Here is a 22882-nt window from a genome sequence, read left to right on the forward strand (position 1 = left end):
GCTGCTTAGAAGGAGAAAGTTGTGGTGAAGTCTACTGAAGATGTTGCTGAGTTCTAGGCATAAGCAACCCCAGTCGATTGCCTGTGAAGTTTGGAGTCTTCATTTCAAGGATAAGCTGTATAACTCTGATAGTCTTATAGTTGTTTTTAATTCTCTTTTTCGTGATATTGTTACTGATTATTCACTTATAATGTCTCTATATGTATGAAACTTGATCCTGGCATACATATAGTTATGCATTCAGTTTTGTCCTTAAAACCGGGTGTGACAGTTGTTTATGATTATGCTTGTGCATCATCGCATGTTGTGCCATTTATTCTTCGTGTCATATCACTCATGCACAACCATGACATCATGCTAATGCATACACTCATTCATGCATTAGAGCGACCAAAACAAAGGAGAGCGAGCCCGTTCAGCCCACTGAGAATGTTGAACCTGAGCTTAGTGTAGAGTTTGTGGTTGAGCCCGAAGAGAACCAAGGTAAGCAGTTAAGCACGATTCCTTGTACCCATTAAATTTGATTTAATTTAGTTATGTCACTTGGGTATTTATGTTTATGTATTATGCTGCATAGTCTGCTCGAATCATTCAAGAACCGTTCATGGATGACCTTGGTTTTGTGCATTTTATCATGCTACAACAATATCCTAGTCCTAGTGGATGACCTTTGTTTTCTACCACATATCCTAAATAATTGTTAGGATTATTACACTTTCATCCTCTCTTCACATAATAGTGTTAACCCAAGGTTGCAATGCTTCCTAGAGTTGGCTATTTAAGTTAGCTCATCCACTCTTAACTTCCCATTTTTGACTATTTTTGAGCTATCAAGCCTCATGCATGGTATTACAATTTGGCCCAATTGGCCCATGGGCTAGATGTCACAGGATATTTTGTCAACTATCAATTTTTTTGGAAGAGAGGTACTTTCCATTGTTAACCAAATGGCGCATAATATTTGCTCACTTTTCTACTTTTTATAATGAATGTTGCAACTTATGTAAGAGTAAAAATAACTCTTGAGTTCCATTTTAATAAAACTAGACCTAAAATTGAGCAAACATTGTCGGTGTTTTACCGTCGGGTTTGTTGGTACTTTGTAACGTCACGAATAAAATCCGCAAGCACACGGATACCGTTGTAACTTTCACCCAAGAGTATTCCAGTGTATCATATCCACTGGGGAACGTGAGTACACTATCTACGGGTTCAGGCTGTCCAAGGACACACACACACTGGCGTGGGAAGGATAGGACAAAGAGGACTTCCTTTAGAATCTATGTTTAGAAGAAGAGATCACGTCGCCGTTATACTTCAAGCTATTGGTTTCGACCAGGGCTTATACAAGACGATAGTTCCAATAATACGTGCTCTATCGAACATCCGAACGTGGAGGATTACTAGGGCTCGAACAGGGCTGTCACCACCTACCGGCTACCTCTACAAAATGTGGGACTACCGGACAATAGAGTGGTATAGTCCAGCCTAGACACCACGTCTATGCTATTCCCTACTAACTCTAGAGGCGTACAGGGTTATCCTTTTCTATGCGGAGCCCAACTCTAGAGTCAAATGCTACTCTAAGCATACAGTCATGTAATATAAGGTAGATATGATAACTTGCAATCTAAACTCTATTTCTAAATAAGAAAGTCTCGAACACTTACAACCGAATAAGCATCAATTGAGGTACAAGCGGAGAAGAGCGTGGACAAGCCCGGCACATCCCCCCACTCCTCCTCACTCTCTTGTAGAGGTACTAATTGGAGAAGAGCGCCGTTACCGGCGCCCCTCCTGAGTACCTCTACTCCTAACTCTCTAAGACAACTCTACACCTCAAGTGAGGACTCAAGAGAAGAGTGAAATGTGTTGTGTGGAGTGTGTCTTCATTTGGACCCCCTCCCCTTGTATTTATAGGAGGGAACCACCAGCCATTCACTCGGGGATTGAGCCAAACCGTCATTGGGGACCAACCACACCTCTCCACATGTCATCTGAGAGGCGGTGGGGCCTGTGGGCCGTCACCACTTGGTCGGCCAACCTATGGGGTCGGCCGACCGTGGTCTGGCCCCGTTTGCCCCGGTCTTTGGTCAGAATGCTGCTAGGTGGGCCCCCATGTCATATATATGGGTATGGGCTTGTCTTGAGTCAGTTTTGGTGCTCTGGTGGGCCCGTAGATCCTCATGAATGCATCTAATTCATCGAGGAGTTGTTGCCTCGGATCAACGACGTGTCACCTTGCTTCTGGGGTGCATTCTCCTCTCATTACCGAGCATAAGCAACCTGCACATAAATGTACACCAACACTTTGTGGAACTCGTTAGTAATAACTCCTACCACTAGTGTTGACGCTCGTCTTTCATATGCTCATGCAGGAGATGATGGCTTTCTCTGATGGTCGGGTTTGTATCTTGACGCTTGGAGCCTGTTTTCCCTGCATTTCTGCCCGAATTCCGATATAGCAATATATCTAAGAGAAAGTGTGGAATTGGCTCTTTTTGGATAACATCAGCAGGTATGAGACTTTATTCCCATGATTTTAGGCGTAAGATGATGCCTGAAATGAGTCGTTAGCGAGCGTCAACAGGGTTCTCCGAGGGGTATCTCAAAGAGAGTAGTTATGAGTAGGGACTCGCCGAGATTCGAATGCGATGGTGCAAGGAACATAGGGATTTAGACAGGTTCGGGCTGCCGGAGCATAATACCCTACGTCCTGTGTAGTGGTTTGTATTCTCTCTAGTATTGTTCGATGTTTTTGGAGGGGTCCCTGTCCGCCCTTATATATCTTCGGGTGGGGGACAGACTTACACGGACAATTCTATCCGAGTACATCTAGAGTTCTACTCTGAGTCGGTCGGGCAGTTTCCTTGTACTCCAGCTAGTTCTACTGCTGTACAAGTAGACTCAAGGTGATGAGGGGTATTCCATGAGCTACCCCTCTATCCGGAACATTCTATGCCTATGAGCAGTCCCGTGGCCCCGGGCCTGACAAGTCCCCGAGGTCTTCGTAGTCGAGTCCTGCAGGCGTCGTATACTTCTGAAGACATTCATCGAGTGCTTCTGAGTGCTTCTGGGACCCATCGCTCAGGCTTGGAGTCTGTCGAGTGCTTCGAGTAGTCTTTCGAGTACTTCTTCAGCTGAAACGAGGCTATGAGGTGCTCTAGCCCCGAATCTCTTCTGCTGACATGGTACACAACGTACTCGCACTCCATATGGAGTAGCCCCCGAGCCTTAGGTTGAATCGAAGGATCAGGCTGAGGGTCGTTTCTTAGCCTTCAGAGCCTTTTTGAAAAAAGTTTGTCATTTATGACGCATGTTTTCGCAGCCCCCGAGCTTTGACTTGAAATCCACTGATTTAGGGTTATGGTTCCCAAACCAAGACGTACTTTGTGACCTTTGATCTTCCTGATATTTTTAGAAATGCCACTGGCCTTGTTGTTTAACTGAGGAGAATCGATCTGTGTTTTTCGCCTGCTCTTGCTTCTAGCCATCTCCTCGATCTTTTGTGTTAGGCTTCCGATCCGAGCTGTGTTTCTTTATCTTCCCCTGTTTCTTAGCCCTCGAACATATGCATGAGAAGAGGCCGGCGACTTTCTCGATGGCGGCGAAGAAGTCCAAGCGTCAAATGTCCGAGAAGGAGGCGACGATGGCTGATGGTTGGAAGAAAAGTAAGTTATCGGAGGCTACTGTTGGCACCTACCAACATCACCACCGGGAAACAGTGATGTCACCCGCAGACGCCAATTCGGGTGGCAGGTATTTAATGAACCACGAATAAATCCACAAGCGCACCAAATACCGCTGTAGCATTTTACCGGGAGTATACCGGGGTGTCATTTATATTTTTACAGGGAAGGTGGTGAGTGAAGAGATATATAGACCAGTTGATGAACTTTATCTAGATTGGATACTCTCATGCATAAACAGGGGTAAGATATATAACATGGTAGGAGGTAGTGTGACACACACAAACTACCCTCTTGGTTAAATAAAAGAAAGATAAAAGATGCTCTAGGCCGGGAGCAAGGTAGAAGTTAGAGCTCGAGTCAACTGTGCTAGGCTTGCTATATCTATACTATCTCGTTGGTTAGATCGTCAGAGATTAAACTATACAACAGGGAGACCGCTATCGAAGCAACAGGAGGAGCCCGTACACCCTGGCGGCTTTATGTACCTCTTACCCCCCCCCCATACCGAACGTGGAGGATTACTCGGGCTCGGACAGGGTTGTCACCACCTGCCGGCTACCTCTACAAACCATGGGTATAGTTGACATCCATGAACTCTTAGCTAATATAGACACCATGTCTACACTAGTAAGGGATACTCTAGTGTCCCGCGCAGAGCCCCCACCCTCCGGATGGACAGACATCACACTAGAGCAAACTTGCGAATACTGGAGAAGTTGATAGAGTTCTAAGCATGAAATACTAACCATCTCAAGCACAGGGCGATAATACAATGCAAGCATTGAATAATAACACAACCATATCAAGAAGCATATATCTGATAACTCAGAACATACTTCGAGCAGATATCGGTAACCATAGTCTAATTCTATTACAAACAACTGAATATTACAAGAGAGAACTAGAGATGAACCCATACCAGACTCTCGAGCAGATCAGGTGACTCGAAGACTCCTAGACTTCTCCTAAACTCCACTAAGCCTAAAGACTATGCAAGATGAGCAAGATAGGAGAGGAAGTGTGGTGTGTGTGTGTGTCATAATCTCTACCCCCCTTGTATTTATAGCAGGGAGCCACAGGGTGAAATGCTTGCAACCGACCTAGGGGACATATGAGGAGGCGCCACGTGTCCTGGATGAGGTGGTGGGGCCCACGGGCCAGGTCGGTCGACCTGGTAGGTCAGTCGGTGAAATAGACCGGGTTCCCGAAAGGTGAACCCGACCCTCTGTATCGTCGTGATAGTCCCTGGATCAGTAGCTATCACATACAGAACTCATTTCAATTGAATATCACAGACATAACTCACGTTTACAACATCACATGGGTTTACTTATTTCATAATCCGAAGGATTGTATTACGAATCTCAGAGTACAAGCCCCTTGGGCTAAAAGAAAACAAACAGAAAGCGGAAAAAATATCTAATCTTCTAGGCAAACATCATCTTCACGAATCTTCTCCACAGGCAGCTCGGAGTGTAGCTCGGGCCATCCTTCACATCGTCTTCCTTTGTCGTCCTGTCGACTCCTTCACTCGGATCTGGCATCTATCAGGCTATCCCCAAGGACGGGATAGGTTCACGTCACCATCCGTATGCAAGCTTTATGTGGATGCAGATGGTATAAAAGTAATGCCAAGGGTAGGATATGTTTTCCTAATGCAAGCAAAATATAAGTCATCCAAAACACCTTTCGACACGAGCAGCTCCGGCAACCCGGACTCCCGGTCTCCTATCTTCCACTACAACTGTCTCAACCCTGAGTCGGTGCGGGAACTCCCTCTCCCCGCACCTCAGCTGCTATCGATGCAGGAAAAGTAGACTAGAGGGAGGTAGAAAAGTATATGTGGATCTACCTACAGTGTGGTGCCAGATCTAGAGTTGTACATGACTGAGTACGTGGCTATACGTATAGTTTTCACCCTGCAGGGGTTGTACACCTATACCCACTCGCCACGAATCTAGCCAGGAGCGACCTGACCTTCTCCGAGGCACCAGTCAACGAAACTAACTGCTACGGCACCATCCTACTCCCGGTCTGGGACGCGTCCTCCCGCAGTAGGTCGCCCGGGGCTGTGAAGCTATCTAGAATGGAATCTCCATGGATCCTACGATCGGGGACTAAAGGGTCCTGCCCACTCCCCCTGACACTGAAACACTATCCTCCTACAGTAATGGTGCCGTGCGTAGCTAGCTCGGGCTGGGTCCCCCCTCATAAAGGATAAGTGGTGTGCACGTTTGACATAGTTCCATCACCAGGGCCACAAAGTCAAGTCCTTAATCTCGCAAGGACGAGTGTCTTCGTCCACAGTTTGCGTTATGTAAACACGGTTTGCGATCGGCACCCATTACAGGTATCGCCACCTCAACTCCTCAACTCATGTTCCCACGGGAACAGCCTTGCACCCGCCACTAGGTGCTCGTCACCCATTACAGGTGCTCACAGGATCGTGCCCAACACACAATCCCCGGCTCTCGATCCGAAGATCAGAGAAAAGGGTCCGCTCGCCCCCGCTGTAACCTAATCACCAACTCCCATATATGTGGAGGCAACTTCCAGCAAGCATGGACTATCACATCATATATTCCCATTCCCCAAAACTCACTCATAGTAGCAAAAGCATGTAACAATCAAAGCTAAGTACGGGAAACAAGGAATACGGAAAGTAAATGGCCATGCAAGCTCATCTCATCACTCAATTTGGGAGCGTAGTGTATCTAGCAAGCAATGCCTAATAGGTATTCAATCGCGAATGGGCGTGAACCTAATAGGTCTTCGTAGTCTTCCTGGTCCTCCAGGGGCTTCTGGTCTCCGGGTACGTCCTTCTGGATCTCCTGGTCATCCGGGATGTCGGTCAGCTCCTCCTCATCAGGACCTAATCGTAATTTCGTATAAATACAGGGGCCAAAGTGCAAGAATGCACAAAACAGGCTCAAATAAGATCCAACTCACAAAAAACCCTATTCTAACGCGTAGATCATGATTTTAGAAGATTTATGAAACTGGTTTCATATTTTTCGGAGCTCCGGTTGAATTATTACGATTTTTCTAAGATCAAAGCATTTTCTGGAATTAATAAATGATTATCGGAAAAGGAAAAACACAAAGGTGACACGTGGCAGCACCAGAGCGTGCCACGTGGCATGATGACGTCACCTCGGGGTCAGCTCTGCTGACGTCAGCAGTGGGCCCTGCTGAAGTCAGCGTTGACCAAGTCAACATTGATCGTTGACTGGTCAACCGGGTCAGTGGGGTTCGCAAGTCAGTGGGCCCATGGGTTGGCCTCACATCAGACGTTTACAAGTGGGGCCCACGTGTAAGGTTTAAAAAGGGAAAAAGGAAAAGGCAAAGGGGCTGCTGGGTTCAAAGGGAGAACTGGGCCGGTCGGCTCGGCCCAACGCGGTGGCGGCTCGGCTCAAGGAGGTGGACCGGCTCGGGAGATGGCTTGCAGGCCGGCTCGGTTAAGAAAGCCGGTTCGGGCTTGGTCTGTTCTTCGCGGCTCACGGCTTGGTGGACCGGCTCGTTGAACTTGGGCCAGGGCAGCAGCGGCCCACTTCCTCTCTTCCTCTTCTCTCCTCCCCTGCCTGCTTCCTCCTGCAGCAGACGGTCCAGCGTCATGGCGACGGCGGCGGCAGCGACGTACACCAGTGGCAACTTGGCACTGGGTCCGAGTGGGCGTCCTCGCGAAGCGGTCCTTCTCCTCTGGTGGCGGCATCAGCCCTTGCTCCTCCCCATCTCTTCTGCTCCCTTCCTCTATTCTTGGCGTAGCGGCGGCATCAACAAACTCTCGGTGGCAAGGTCGTGGTGCGGAGAGGCAGGGTTGCGACGGCGCTACTAGCAGGGACCAAGGGTGGTTGCGCGTGAAACTCGGGTGTTCCTGGTACGCGGCGGCAGCACGAAGACGAGGCTGGAGGCAGGGGCGACGAGGTAGGGCTCGGTCGGAGGCGGAGCAGGCTGGTCAGGGCAACGGCGGCAAGCACAAGGACAGGCTGCGGGTTCGTAGGTTCAACTGCAAGGGCACGTTGACGGCACCAAGGCAAAGCAAGGCCGCACGGGTGGCTCAGATGGCCACGGCGGCTGTAGCAGAGCAGCGCCGGCGAGGCTCAGGGATGTGGTGGCGGCGTGGTTGGTTTGGGATCGCGCTAACGCGCGTGGATTCTTGGCGTGCCAGGTCCATGGCGCGACACGGCGGCAGTGCAAGGCCAAGGGGGCGTGCCGGTGTAGGCCGTGGGTGCGTGTGCCAGGGGCTCGGCATGCGCGTTCATGGCGCGGTCGTGGAGAGGGCCGAAGGCGTGGCCTTGGACACGGGTGCATGGCTGTGTGCGCATGTGCGGGCACTCAGCTTTGGCCGAGGCCGCATCACGGCCATGGCGATCGCGGTGTCCTAGCGGACCGGGCCGCGGCGATGCCAGGCTGCAGCGTGGTCCTGAGGGCGTCGGCGACGGGCTCCTGCAGAAAAACTAGGACAGTTCTGGGGTGCCTATGGCTATGCCTACTGATGGCTCATCGGCAGGACGCCGGCAGCAAAACACAAGGAGGGTCCAGGGAGATGGGCAGCAGCGGTCTACCGGTTGGCTCGGTGATGAGGGACTTGGGGCCGTGGCAAGGCGAGGCAGCGTCGAGCCGATGCAGTGCAGGACGCACGGCAATGTCGGAGTAGTCGATCGGGCGCCGGCGCGACGTGGGCGTCCTGGTGGCGTCGGTGCTCCCTGGTGCGTCGGCGTCGGGGTGCAGCGGCACTCCTGGGCAGCGGTCCCTCCATTAAGGCACGGAGGTGACGTCGAGGGCACCGGCGCCGATGTCGTCCTCCTCGGCTCCTTCTTCCTCTCCACACCTCCTCCCTTGGCACTCTCTCTCCCTCTCGGTTCTCTGCTTGGCGGCGGCACAAGGAAAAGAGGGGCTAGGGTTTTGGGGACGGCCGATTGGGGCTTAAATAGAGGCGCTAGGGCTTCGGCTTGGGCTCCAAGGCGGCACGGACGCCGAGGATTGAAGACGGGGGTCAGTGTGCGCGCGGAGGCTACGTGGCAAGCATCCAACGGCCTCCCGCGTGGAACCTAGGGTTTCCGAGGTGTGCGGCGCGGGCCGAGGGAAAAATGTGGTGCGGCGGTTTCGTCTGCTTGTCGCGACGTGAGGACGTCGCTGCGCGGGAGCAGGTGGAAGCGGCGGCGCTGGGCGAAAAGCAGAGGAGCGGGCGGCGTTGCGATGGGGAAGAAAGGGGAATAGTTTCCGCCTTTCCCTGGCAAGTGGGCCCGGGCGGCAGGGGAAAAGAGGGCCCTGCGGGCTGAGCAGCGCGTCCGCACGAGCGGTTGGGCTGGCTCGCGGCGCGTGCGGTTGGGGCAGCTTTGCTGGACCACGCGGGACCGGGCTGCGGGGCGTACGCACGAGCTGGGCCACGGGGCGGTGGTTGGGCCGCGCGAGCTGGGCCTGCAGCTATGATTTGGGTCCGGCGTGCAGGCTGGTTTGAGCTGAAAACAAAGAGGACCAACTGGCCGGTTGCAGAGCTGGGCTAGGCTGCTAGTGGGTTTAGGTGCTGATGGGCTTAGGTGGTTTTGGGTCCAACCGGGCTGGATCGGACCTGGGTTCGGGCTGGTTAGCGGGCTCGTCCGGTTTGGGGTCAGGGTTAGGATAGGTTAGCAGGTTAGGGTTAGAGATGGTTAGCGGGTTGTTAGAGGTTAGAGCTCGGATTTAATTTGAATGGCTCAATTCAAATTAAACCCCACTCAAGTGTTAGCGTTTGAAATTAAATTGAGGGGCACACCTCGATTTAATTTCCATACAATTTTCACACAATAAAATAAATCCAAATCCAGATTCGAATAAATAAGGTAGAGCCAAATAAATTCGATAACTCAAAATATTCCCACTCTAGCAATTAATATCCTTAATTGTATACAAAATTTTTAATTGCTAGGATTTTCGGGAAGCAGAAATCCTACTTAAGTTGGTAACTACAGCATTGCCACGAATTTTTTTTGAAATTCACATTTTTTAACTTTATAACATTCCGGAAAAATCCAGGATGTTACAGTCGGCCTGCCCAGGCCGCCAACCGCCCCCAACTTCTTCTAAGCCTCCTTGTCTGGTCCATATTTGGTTTGGCCTGTCTTGGCTTGTCTGAATTGGGTTCTTGCATCACTTTTGGTCCATCTAAGCCTGAATCGGCGCTCTGATAATTTCTGTGATTTATGCCGTGCCAAATTGTGCTTGTAACCTGCATATTAGCTCTAGAACACAACTTGCATTTTCTAAAAGATAAAGTGTGGTTTAGGGATTTTATTGGATAAAGATGCGTGTAAGAAATGCAAACTCTCATAATTTTCTGATCAAGTTGACGCCTGGAAATGATCATTAGTGAGCGTCAACAAGATCCCCATGCTGTCCTTTGCTCGTCCCGAGCAAAGTAGGACAAATCAGGTTGTTGATCAGAAAATCACTTTGACTCATACCTTACCTGTCATGTCATAGTCTGAAGCAGAGAGATTTATCTATAAACTTAAATAAGTTGGCTATCATACCTTTGCACAATTACCTTACTCCTTCATGAGGCTTTTTAGCTGTCTCCTTATCTTGGGCTGTTGAGAGTTAGAATGGTGCATAGAGTAGTACTTACTTGCTCATAGATCTGCAATCCATCTAGAGGTATTTTTTGAAAGATTTTTTGAAAACATGGCAAAGTTCCTAGAATAACTCTCTCGAGGCACTCAACTTGTATTTCCTTACCTCGAGGCACTCAACTTGTATTTCCTTACCAGGGCAGTATTTGCCTTTGATCTTTCCTACTACTACAAGCCTTTGTGGAGCTCAAGGTAGGATAAGAACAGGGCATACTTGCATTCCATATATTATAAAGTCAAAGAGATGATCCATGGATAAACAAGTCATGCAATCTCGATCAAAAGGTGCAAGTGTATGAGTGGATGGATAGATGGATGGATGTGGCTTACTCCTTGAGGTAATGGTTTTCCCTCTCGAATCATCCCTTGTCTCTTTTTTTTGGAGACATGGTTACCCCCTTTTTTCTCTCTTTTTTTTGGGTCATGCTTCTTTGGCATGCCATATTTTCTCTTTTTGGGGCAACCATAATCTGACTTTATTTTATTTCAGGGATGTTCTACGAGAGATTACGAAGACATGGAGCATATATTAATGTGGAATGGATGGAGGATGGTTCCAATTCCCAGTGTAGGAATGTAGCAGATGGATGGGACGTGTACGTGCTTATGATCGGGAAAGCATGAAAAGTATCTCACTTGGGTCACACAATTTGACAAAACTCAACAGAACATCAAGCAGCATATGTGTAAGGTTTTTCATGGAATATGACATATGGCTCTGGTAGGACATTGCATATCACTTGGGAAACTTGCCTTTTTAGATTTTCAAAAACAACTCCAGATTTTAAGCACCACTGGAACAAACTTGCACAACCTTATTTACCATATCTGAACTCACAACAACTTAGACTTGGATCAAGCATATGCAACCCACAGAACTTTCAGGTTCATTGGCAAGATAGTTGCACAACCAATAGATTTAAACTCAAGAGAACTCTCATTTTCAAACTAAGCACAACAAACATGATAGAGCAAAGCAAAACTCATTCTTTCAACTTGTCATAAAGAGTTAAAACATTCTTATCGTGCATGATGAAAAGGAAAATAAAGCAGTAAATTTTTATTTTGTTTTTGAAAGTTTTTTATCAAATTTTGTTTGAAAGCAAGTAAAGGGATACAGTTGACTTAGGGTAGGGGAGGGAACCTCCCCCAAGCTCTTGGTTTAGGGTCCGAAAAGCAGGACCTTTCTCCATACCTGATCAGGTTGAGGTCGTTTCGTCTGTACCTAGAGAAGTAGTAGTGGTCGATGATGTCTTGTTCTTCTTGCGCCATTTCTTCTTGTTCTTCTTTGATGGCGTAGGTGGCGCAGGAATGGGATCCTCGGGCGTAGTAGCCTTTGATTTACCCTTCTTCTTAGACCTTTTTGAGCTCATTGGATCTTCTTTCATGAGTGTCTTCATAAAAGGTATAAGACTATCTTTCTGAGAGGGTGTGACTTTGACTTCTTTGATTTTCTGAGGATTTGGCTCAAATTTGACTCGGATCATCAAGCATTGCTCCTTCTTGGGTCAAAAGAAAAATTTCTCCTCTTTACCATTGATATGAAGTCAGATTTCTCCAGCCCCCACATCAATATGTGCATCTACTCTATTGAGGAATGGCCGTCCCTGAATGAGAGTAGTCTCCTTTTCATTATCCATATCAAGTACCACAAAGTCGATTGGGACAAAGCAGTCCCGTACTCTCACTGGGACATCCTCAGCAATTTCTTCTGGGTGCCGTATTGAGGAGTCAGCCAGTTGCAGCTGCATGGGTGTTGGTGTCAACTTTGTGTAGTTGAGTTGGTCGAAGACTGCCTTCGGCATCACACTAACACTGGCTCCCAAATCACATAAGGCTTTGTCGAAGTTCTGTGCCCCTATTGAACAACTGATAGTTGGGAATCCTGGATCCTTCTTCTTCTCGGGCAATTGTTGAAGTATAGCTGCAAATGCATGCTTCAGTGAGCTTGATTACTTCAGTAGTTGGCAGCGGTCGCTTGTTGTTGATTATGTCCTTGATGTAGCGAGCATAGATTGGAACCTTCATCGCATCCATCAAAGGCACGTTGATGTTCACTTGTTGCATCATCTCAACAAAGCGGCTGAACTGCTCATCTGTACTTGGCTTCTTTGCCCTCATAGGGAACGACAATACTTGAGTATCATAAAATTCATGCAGAGCCATCTTCCCTTCATGAGCCTTCTTGGGTTCCTCCTCCTGAGGTGGTTCTTCTGCCACCAGGCTTGCCTTCTTCCTGTTGACATGGTTAGGATAAGGTGGATCTTGTGTAGTTTTACCTCCTCGTGTAGTTATTGCCTTAACGTTCTCCATAGCAGGGGGCATGGCGGCAGCCACATGAGCTAGTTGAGTCTCAATCATCTTGTTGAAACTCAGCTGGTTCTTGATGGCAATGGAGAATCCGTCCATATTGGCGTGGATGGTCTCCATAGATTTGTCTATAGCGGCCAACTTCTTCTGAAGGGACTCATTGATCTTTGCTTGGCTGTAGACAAGATCTCTCAAGGTAGGCTGGTTAGGATTGAAAGAATTTGAATTTCCATTACCTCCTTGGTAGTATGGGCATGGTTAATTCCACCCCTGACCTCCTTGTGGACGAAACCCATTGTTGCCATTGAGGAATAGAGCTTCTTCTTGGGTTTCTGGGCAATTGTCGCCCGAATGTCCAACATTCCCGCAGATCTCGCACGTCATGCGAGTTTCCAAGGCTTGAAGTGTTTGCATTTGAGCCTTATCTTGGGAATAATCCTCAAATTTCTTGAGGAGGAGATCAATCTTCATAGCGAGCATGTCAGCCTCCTTGACGGAGTGCATGCCTCGCTGACGCGGTTGGAGGCGATCATCGCTTCAACCTTGGTTGGAAACCATTTTCTCAATCAATGATGTAGCTCTTTCAATGGTCAGCAAGAAGAAAGCTCCGCCTGTAGCGGTATCCACATGATCACGGGATGGCTGTGTCAACCCGTTGTAGAAGTTCTGTAGAATGAGCCAATTGTCCATTCCGTGGTGCGGACATGCCATAATGTACTCCTGAAGTCTCTCCCAAGCTTCAGGAATTGACTCATTTGATGCATGCTGTAAGTTCGAAATCCGACCACGAAGAGCATTGGTTTTGCCCGTTGGGAAGAACTTCGAGAGGAACGTCTTGGCACATTTGTCCCAAGTGTCCACAACAGCCTTGTTAGCATAAAACCATTGTTTCTCTCTCCACAAGAGAGAGAACAGGAATAGAAGGAGCCGGATTGCATCTTGCGATACACGCTTGATAACAAAAGTACTACAGAGCTCCAGGTACTGCTGGAGATGAGCGCTAGCATCCTCATTGGCCTTGCCACAGAAAGGGCTGGCCTGCACCATCGTAATGAGACCCATCTTGACCTTGAAATTTTCCCCTCTGGTGTTGACCTCGGGCCCAGTAGGGACCTGGTTAGTAGACAGAGCAGAGTAATCACGGAGTGTCTTCTGGGCCATAGCTGACAACGATGCGATGACTAGTTCGGCTGCCGAGAGTGATCTCCGAGGTGATACGAGATGAGCTCGCGTCCTCCTTAAAAGTGACTCTGGATCGGAATGAAAGTTTTGCGGCAAGTCGAAACCGGTCATACACTATCCTGTTTTCATATTAACAAAGACAAGAAAACAAAGGCAAGTTAGCCTGTTTAGTAAGCGAATACTAATTTTTATTTTGTTCACAACTTTGTCTATATACTTCAATTTGTGCCTTCCCCGGCAATGGCGCCAAAAATGCTTGTTGGCGCCTACCAACGTCACCACCGGGAAATAACGATGACGCCCACAGATGCCAATTGGGGTGGCAGGTATTTCATGAACTACGAATAAATCCGCAAACGCACTGAATACCGCTGTAGCATTTTACCTGGGAGTATACCGTGGTGTCATTTAGATTTCCACAGGAAAGGCGGTGAGTGAAGAGATATAAAGACCAGTTGATGAACTTTATCTAGATTGGATACTCTCATGCATAAACAGGGGTAAGATATATAATATGGAAGGAGGTAGTGTGACACACACACAAACTACCCTCTTGGATAAATAAAAGAAAGATAAAACATAATCTAGGCCGGGAGCAAGGTAGAAGTTAGAGCTCGAGTCAACTATACTAGGCTAGCTATATCTATACTGTCTCATTGGTTGGATCATTTTTCGTCGGAGAAGACCAGTCGAGATGAGGCTATGGTGCTTCTTTATAACCTTTTTGAAGGTGTTAGTACCATGCCTGTGCTTGCGGATTTATTCCGTGCGAGTAATTTCTTGAAACAGGTAAGATTCTGTATCATCGAGTGCTTCTTTGAATTATCCTTCTGCTTGTGTAGCTGACCCTGGGTTTTTGTAGGATGATTTGTTGATTTTTCGGAGTGATCCTCCACTGCCTAAGGTTCATCGGCCAAGCCATATGACGCCTAGCGCTCATTTGTGGCCTCATGATTATAGGTCGGACTTGGATCCAACTGTTTCGGAGAGTCTATCGAATTCTGACTTCGATGATCGTGCTACCCTTGCAGACCTGATGAATGGTAAGACTGGAGGAGTCGGATCTTTGGCTCGTGAGGGGAGTCCAGGATCCGAAGCCGGCACTAGTTGTCCCAAAAAGTCGAGGACAACTGTGCGAAAGAGAAGGGCTAGCGACAATGTCAGGTAACCAGTCGGGTGGTTGTTGTCTCATTCTGAGATTTGTTGTCTGACATCTTTGCCTTTGATTGCAACCCTGGTCCTGCGACTAAGCAGAGGCGAGTGGTTGAGGTAGGAATTCCTGTAGCCGCCGCTCCTTTTGTCGTGGCGGAATCATCAGGGAGGGCTGAGGGGACTGGGTTACATCCTTCGGAGGAAATCCCAATTGGTGATCCCATTATTCCGCCTTATAATGGTTCAAATATTTTTCTAGTTGCTCGGCTGCTTCATGAGGATAAGACAGTAGGTGTTTCACCAGATGATGGCGAGGAGGAGGAGTCAAGTGATAGCCTTCTTGAGGAGATTACGACGTCCCCTCCTCATTTTGAGTGTAATCATGGTGAAGAGCTTGAAGATGATCCACAATTGACAGCTGGGAACGTGAAGAAGTTCCAGGCTATTGTTCAGGAGTTCACCAAGTTTTCTGTGGTAAGTACTTATTGTCGAGTGCTTTTTTTGTGGGATTTTTCTGTACACTGACTGTGTTGTTGCAGCAAATGGCCAACCGGTTATACTTGAAGTCACAGAAGTTGAAGGCGACTGAACTGGATTGCCGGAAGATCATTCTGCTAGAGGCGGAGAATGCTGCTTTGAAGAAGGATAACGCCGCCCTCGAGCAGAAGATCAAAATGTTGAAGGAAGTCATTCAGAAGAATCGAGGTAGCTTCCTATGTTTCCTTTGTTGAGAAGTTCTCTTTTGGGTTGCACAGGTCCTGATGCTCCTCTTGTTGTATTCGCAGATGGAACTGAAAACCATAAGGAGTTGCAGGAACTCTGGGCGGCGGCTCAAACTGTAGTCGCGTCGATGGGTTCAACCGAGGACTCTGGAGGCAGCTTGGCGGATCGGCTGTAGAAGGTCCCTCAGAAGTTTGCCGAGTACTTGGCTGAAGCTTCTAGGAATTGTGTAGCGCAAGCTCTCGGTCTTGTCAAGTCATACTGGCCTTGGGCCAAGATAGGTATCCTTAGTGATGGCATGTGTTCGACTTGTGACCATGACTAATTTGTCAAGTTTGTAGAGGAGGCGGAACCTATGGCCGACCAAATTGTAAAGTTGATAGACCAGTAGGATGTACAGTATCTTCTTTTTGTCATGTAAATATGACTTTTTGGTCAATGAGTTGTTGAGTGAGAACTTTGTTTTGGGCAATCATCTTGTGTAGATGTAGAGATCGTGTCTCCTCCTTAGCTTTTCCATCTTGTGGATGAATAGCTCTTCTTGAGACCTTGTCTCAGCTTGAGTTGAGCACTGTGGTAGTCGACAGGTTGTCATCTTGTGGACGAGTATTTCTTATAGATAGTAGAAGGCTTTGTGTCTTCATGTGGACGAGTACCGTAGTAGTCAATGTGTGGTCATCTCCTGGATGAATAATTTTTTCTTGGAGATAGGAAATTTGTCCCATCCGAAGTTCGAGTACCGTAGTAGTCGATTATTGTCGTCTCATGGATGATGGAATCCTCTTGGGAGATAGGGAGCTTGTCCTGTCCAAAATTTGAGTACCGGAGTAGTCAATTATTTTCGTCTCATGGGCGATGGAATCCTCTTGGGAGATAGGGAGCATGTCCCGTCCAAAGGTTGAGTACTGAAGTAGTCGACTTAATAGTCGTCTCATGGACGAGAAGATCCGTGGAGTTATGACTCCTGGGGTGTAGAGAAATTGTCTCTAGGGCCGCAAGGATCATGTCCCTTAGCCCCAACTACTCGATTCGCCGTGCCTTTGACTTTGAGTAAACAAAGAAAGGTTGGTATTCGAGATAGCCGATGGAGTTACGACTCTTGAAGAAGGTAGAGAACTTGTCTCTAGGGCCGCAAGGCTCATGTCCCTTAGCCCCGACTACTCGATTTGCCGTGCCTTTGACTTTGAGTAAACAAACAAAGGTTGGTATTCGAGGTAGCCGATGGAGTTATGACTCCTGAAGCTGTCCTGGTCATTTGAATTGAGCTCCTGAAGGATCATGTTTCTTTATTGAATTTTGAAATCATGGAGGTTGTCTCTGACAGCTTATGGATGGAACTTCCGGAGATGCTGATATTCCAAGAGTTGGGGACTTCTAGTCCGTCCGCATAGATCAGTCGATAGGATCCTGGTCCTGTGACTTTAGTGACGATGAAAGGTCCTTCCCATCTTGAATTAAGTTTATGTAGACCTGTTTCATCTTGAATTCTGCGGAGGACCATGTCTCCGACATTGAAGGATCTTGTCTGGATGTTGCGATCGTGATATCGTCGCAATGCATTGCATCTCATCTCATTGAGTGAGTCCAGTTCCAGTTGGTGGCTTCCATCGGCTTCTAATGAGTCATACATCTCTAGACAAGGTGACTTCCACATTATGTCTGCCGTTAGTATTACTTTGGAGCCGTAGACCAAGAAGAAAGGTGTTTGGCCAGTGGCTTTGCTAGGGTGGGTGTGCAACCCCCAGATTACCATTAGTAGTTCTGCTAGCCTTGTAGAATCGAAGATCCTTTTCTTTAGGCCATTGATTATCAGTCCATTGATGCATTCCACCTGGCCGTTGGCTCTTGGATGCGCAACTGATACATATTTGATGTCGATGCTGGAGTTCTCGCAATAATCCCAGAATTCTTGCGAAGTGAAGTTTGATCCAAGGTCTGTTATGATCGTGTTGGGAAAATCAAATCTGTGGAGTATTTCACTGATGAACTCGACTGCACGATCTGATGAGATCTTTTTGATTGTCTTGACTTCAATCCATTTGGTAAACTTGTCGACTGCCACTAGTACATGTGTGAAGCCTCCTGGCGCTGTTGGGAGAGGTCCTATCATGTCAAGGCTCCAGCAATCGAATGCCCAAGATGGAGGTATGGTTATTAGGTTGTGGGCAAGCAAGTGACTCTGTTTGGTGAAGTACTGGCAACCTGGGCATCATTTGACGAGTAATTCTGCGTCTGATAATGCTGTGGGCTAGTAGAATCTTGATCTGAAGACTTTGCCGACCAGCGTGTGTGAAGCTGTGTGGTTTCTGCATGTGCCTTCATGAGCATCTTGCAGGATTCCTTTTCCTTATTCTGCTGTGACGCATTTCATGAGGATTCCGGATCCTGCGCCTTGTTTGTAGAGTTTGTTGTCAACAAGAATGTAATTCTTGCTGCGACACATGATGTGTACTGCTTCTGCATCGTCTTTTTTGATTCCTGGTGGGAGTACTTTATCCTTGATGTAGTCGATGAACGCCATGCGCCAATCGGTTTCAATCATCATTACCTCTCGACTGGTTTCTTGAGCCTCCGAGTCGACTTCCATTGGGGTGGAAATATTGATTGAAGGGTGATGAAGCTCATGGACGAAGATTCCTGGAGGGACTTCTGCTCTGTCGGAGCTGAGTTTTGAAAGGACGTCTGCTGCCACATTGTTGTCGCGGACGACATGGTGGATCTCCAATCTTGAAAACTTGTTTTCAAGCTTCCAGATTTTTGCAACGTAGGCGTCCATGGTTTCTTTGTTGATGTCCCACTTTTTGTTTACTTGTTGGACTACGAGGAGGGAGTCTCCATAGATGATTAGTCGCTTGATGCCGAGTGAGATGGCCAGTCGGAGGCCGTGTAGGAGAGCTTCATATTCTCTTCGTTGTTGGATACTTCGAAGAGAATTTGGAAAACATACTTGAGTTGATCGCCTTTTGGGGAGATGAACAGTACACCTGCTCCACCTCAGTACATGATCCAGTGGTCTGAAATGGATGGTGGAGCGGGTACTTGATTTTCTCTCCACTCAGCTAGGAAGTCGACTAGGGCTTGAGACTTGATCGCTGTTCTTGGCGTGAACTTTAGCTCGAGTGCTCCTAGTTCGACTGCCCATTTTGAGATGTGACCGGTCGCATCTCGGTTGTGTAAGATGTCACCCGGTGGGAAGTCCGTGACAACTGATGTCTTGTACTCGTCGAAGTAATATCGCAGCTTCCTTGAGGTGATTAGTATTGCGTAGAGTTGTTTCTAAATTGGTGGGTATCGCACCATTGATTCAGAGAGTACTTCACTTATGAAGTAGACTGGTCTTTGGACGCCGTAGGCGTGGCCTTCTTCGTTTCGTTCTACCACGATTGCTGTGCAGACAACGTGTGTGGTAGCTGCGATGTAAAGGAGCATCTCCTCTCCTGGCATTGGAGCTGTTAGGATAGGAGGTGACTGGAGGTACTGTTTCAGGTCTTCGAGTGCTTCGGCTGCTTCCTGGGACTGTGGCGGAACCACCCAAAACTACTGGGGCCGGGTGCACTGATCTTTGTTGCTAAGCAACTCTGACCCAAATTTGGCACTCACCGGTAGTTCCTCGAGTGAAGCCTCGATAAAAGCCACGCTATTCCAGGATCAGCAGACAACACTCACACGAAGGTGAGCCCAGAGATTACAACACATGATATTTCATACATCTCAGAGTGATTGCAGCGGAAGAGAAATTTATTACAAACCATGTTCAGAGTAGCAAAGTATTATAGAATTCCAAACTACACAAATTATTCAAATGTCATAGTCTCAACGGAAGCAATAAAACATCTAACGAAAGGAAATGACGTTGTCTGCATAGTCCCAAGGCTTACCGATTACCATATTTCTCCGTATGTGGCTAGTACTTTCAAACGCTTAACAAAATGAGCCACACACCGCGACCTTAGCCATTTTTGACTACACCAGCGGGGTATCACAACTACACACCCCCGCCCGTTGTCCTTATATTTCAGCAGGAATTAAAGACAGTAAAATTCCTATTTGCTCGCGAGAGGCAGGAAACCTCTTGACTTCTACCGTACCTAGTTAGCGGGGCAACTAGTCGAGAAAAAGATCCGAATAACAAACATAGGTACCTAGGGATCATGCACCTAAGGTTTTCGATCAACTCCTAGAAAACGTAAATGCACAATAAAATTATTACAACATATACAAATAGTTGGATGAATATAAGGCGTAAAATAATGGGATTATGCACCGGGGCTTGACTTCTTGGGCTCTGTTCAAAAATAGCCTTGGGCTCTTCCGAACATTGGTTCGGGTCTTGATTCAAGTCAGTATAATTAAGAGAGACACTCTCCGGAGTGATAGTATTCGCGGGCACCAATTTGTAATCACCGTCGAGTAGATTTACCGTTTCTATATGCATGCAGAAATGATATTGTTACAACATGATATAAACATATTCCACAAAAATTATCAAGCTTTATATCATTAAGATAAATTAGTTATGCAATTAACTTATCATGAGTTAGCATAAATTTTTCAAAGTTCATTTGATCAGTACTACATGTGAAACTTTTACCATAGCTAGTTCTCATTCTAAGTAGCAACTTGTCCAAAGATGAAGGCCAAAAATGACATATTTCTTCCAGAACAAAAATAGCAAAACTAAACATGATATCGCAAGCATAGATTATAACTGTAAGAATATTCAGTAAATGGTGCTCAAACCTTGCAGACATATTTATATGACTAAAACAAAGTTTCATAAATAAACCTATATTTTTCTAAGCATAGGAACTATATATCACAAATAAAGCCTACTTATCAAGCATTAAATCAAATATATAGTTAATTAGTTCAATAATTTCTCAAACTTGCGAAATAGTAAGTTTTTAGTGGCATGCATACAAGGAAAAAGTTTCATACACAAAACCTCATTATTTCTACCAGCATTAATACATGAGCAATACTAGTAGATTTATGAATCTTGATCATTTGAGCAAGCAAACAATTTCAAAAAGACCTCATATTTTTACCAGGTTCTTCTAACAGTACTAAGTTCAACATATCCAAAAATCAAGCATAGTTACTGAACCAAACTCCTAGAACATTTATGTGCCATTTAAACTAGTCTTTTTCTTAGATTAAATTAAAGGCAAAATATGAACATGTGACTGTAACAAAAGTTGTAGTTCTTGTTCTAAGGATTCCAGAACAGTTGAGTTTATAATTTTATGATTTTTCTACGATTTTCTAGGCATTTTTGAAGTTTGCTGTTCTGAAGTTTAAACACATTTTGCAGCTTGACCCCTGAAAGTTTCGTTTCTTTTAACTTGGGGTCCCTGGACGGAAATCTCAGAACAGGGGAGGCTTGGCGCGGCGGTTCCCGGCGATGGGGTTGGCCGGCGGCGAGGGGAAAGTGGGGGAAAATGGAGAGGGGCTCGAGGACTACCTTTGGGTGGTCTTGGATCGAGCAGAGGTGGTCCGCAGCGGCGGCTCCACGGAGAGGGGCGGACGGCGGCGGGTCTGTTCCGGCGCGGTGGTGCTCCGGTGATGGAAGGAAGGGCCGGCCGGGCTGGGAAGGTTCACTGGGTCTAGGGCAATCTGTTCAGGGGGTTGGTTTGGGGAGAGAGTGGCCGGAGAAGGGGGCTCCGCGGCGAGCCGAGCTCGGCATCCATGGCAATGAGGCTGGGGTGCTCTAGGCGCGCACAGGGGGCTTGGGGTTGTTTTATAGGCGGTGAAGGAGAGGGAGGGCACTCCTGGGAGTGCAGTGCGCCATCCGGGGGAGGCCGACTTGGCCTGGACGACACGGAGGCGCGTCGACGGCCGGCAGCGACGCCGTTTGGCGGCGTGTCGAGCTGAGAGCTGGCAAGGGCACGCGTCACGGGGAGAGAAGGCCAGGGCGGAGGGGTTTCGGTTCAACCCGTGGGTGTGCGGGCGGTTTGGTCGGGGGCGCGGCCACGTGGCAGGGACAGGTGGCGCCGGCAGCGTACGAACGCCACCCGTAGGCGTGGTGCAGGGAGGCGAGAGGTAGGAGATGGAGTGGAGGGTAATTTCGTTAATAAATCAAAGTTCAAAAATCAGTTCTGTAATTTCAATTTTTCTCCCTCATCATGGCCTCAAATGAAAAAGTGTTGAATACTACTTTTGCTCAGTTTTTCGATATCTACAACTTTCATGTTATGCACTTTTTCATTCGATTAATGGTTTGAGAGTTATTTAATTATTTCAAAAACTGCCATTTAAAGTACTTATCATTGCATGGGAATTTTGGCACTTTTACTCCTAGGCTTCAACTAGGTTTTTGTTTAATATGACATGGTGAATATGTCTATTTATTTTCATATGCATGTTTGCATTGTTTTGAAAGTCATTTCAATTTCCCAACAACTAGAAATTGAACTCCTATTTATTTGATTTGTTGAAATCTTGAATTTGCCAAAAAGTCTTTTAAATTAAACTATGTGTCACAAAAATATGAGTGTGTCTTTATTCTACATTTTTGTGACAAGTTAAACATGAAAGTTCAAGAATATTAAAGGAACAAGTTTTATATCCGCACATACTCATATACAAGAATGCATTATTGTTTTGTATAAATATTTGACATTATGTGCTAAAGTAATATTTAATCCTTTGTTCGAATTTTTATTTTGTTCACAACTCCAATTTGTTATTTAAGGAAGGACTAAATATTTTCTTACTAGACCTCCGAAGTAAGTATGTTTTATGTCTTCTTTTCCTTAAAGAAATTTCAAGATTTCAAACTACTTGTGCGTTGAATATTTGTGGCCTCATTTTATTATTTTGTTTGAACTAGCATATCTTCACAAATCAAAGAATGGTTCCATTAATCATTTCAACTGATGGGTTTTCCTAGTTTAATTTGATTTGCATAGAAAGTTTATAGCTCATTATGAAAGGTGTATTTTATTGCCTTATTACCACACATGTCAAGTCAAGTTTAAAAGTGTACCAATTATTGTTTTTCAAACACATTGCACTCAAACACATGCACACATACATTTACACACAAGTTTGCAAGAACTAGACATAGGATTCTTATTTAAGTTTTCTTAGCTCATTTGTGTGTGGAGTTATGTTAATTGACTGGTTTCGGTTAAACTGACACCAGATGTGTCACAGCCTACCCCCCTTAAAAAGAATCTCGCCCCGAGATTCAGGTGACTAAGCTAAGTATGG

At 46.7% G+C, this 22882-nt stretch overlaps 1 protein-coding gene and 1 non-coding gene across 2 annotated transcripts; one reads left to right on the top strand and one right to left on the bottom strand.

The window, feature by feature from the left end:
- Window positions 1-11850: 11850 nt before the first annotated feature.
- LOC120701955 lies at window positions 11851-12628 on the bottom strand. The gene is made up of 2 exons (XM_039985744.1): window positions 12260-12628; window positions 11851-12153 (listed from the first exon to the last, which is right to left on the bottom strand). Exons 1-2 carry the CDS (start codon window positions 12626-12628, stop codon window positions 11851-11853), a joined length of 672 nt encoding a protein of 223 aa, XP_039841678.1.
- A 673-nt stretch (window positions 12629-13301) lies between these two features.
- LOC120705284 lies at window positions 13302-13408 on the top strand. Its single transcript, XR_005687872.1, has one exon. It is a non-coding gene; the product is annotated as a small nucleolar RNA R71 (small nucleolar RNA).
- Window positions 13409-22882: the final 9474 nt, after the last annotated feature.

The sequence above is a fragment of the Panicum virgatum genome, chromosome 4K (assembly GCF_016808335.1).
Source record: "Panicum virgatum strain AP13 chromosome 4K, P.virgatum_v5, whole genome shotgun sequence".
Taxonomy (NCBI): domain Eukaryota; kingdom Viridiplantae; phylum Streptophyta; class Magnoliopsida; order Poales; family Poaceae; genus Panicum; species Panicum virgatum.

Excerpts from the sequence above, each read along its gene's own strand:
- LOC120701955 (XM_039985744.1), bottom strand. The coding sequence starts at position 12,628 with ATGCCCCCTGCTATGGAGAACGTTAAGGCAATAACTACACGAGGAGGT. Across the intron at positions 12,154-12,259 it reads GACCGCTGCCAACTACTGAA|AACTTCGACAAAGCCTTATG; the intron begins GTAATCAAGCTC and ends ATAGGGGCACAG.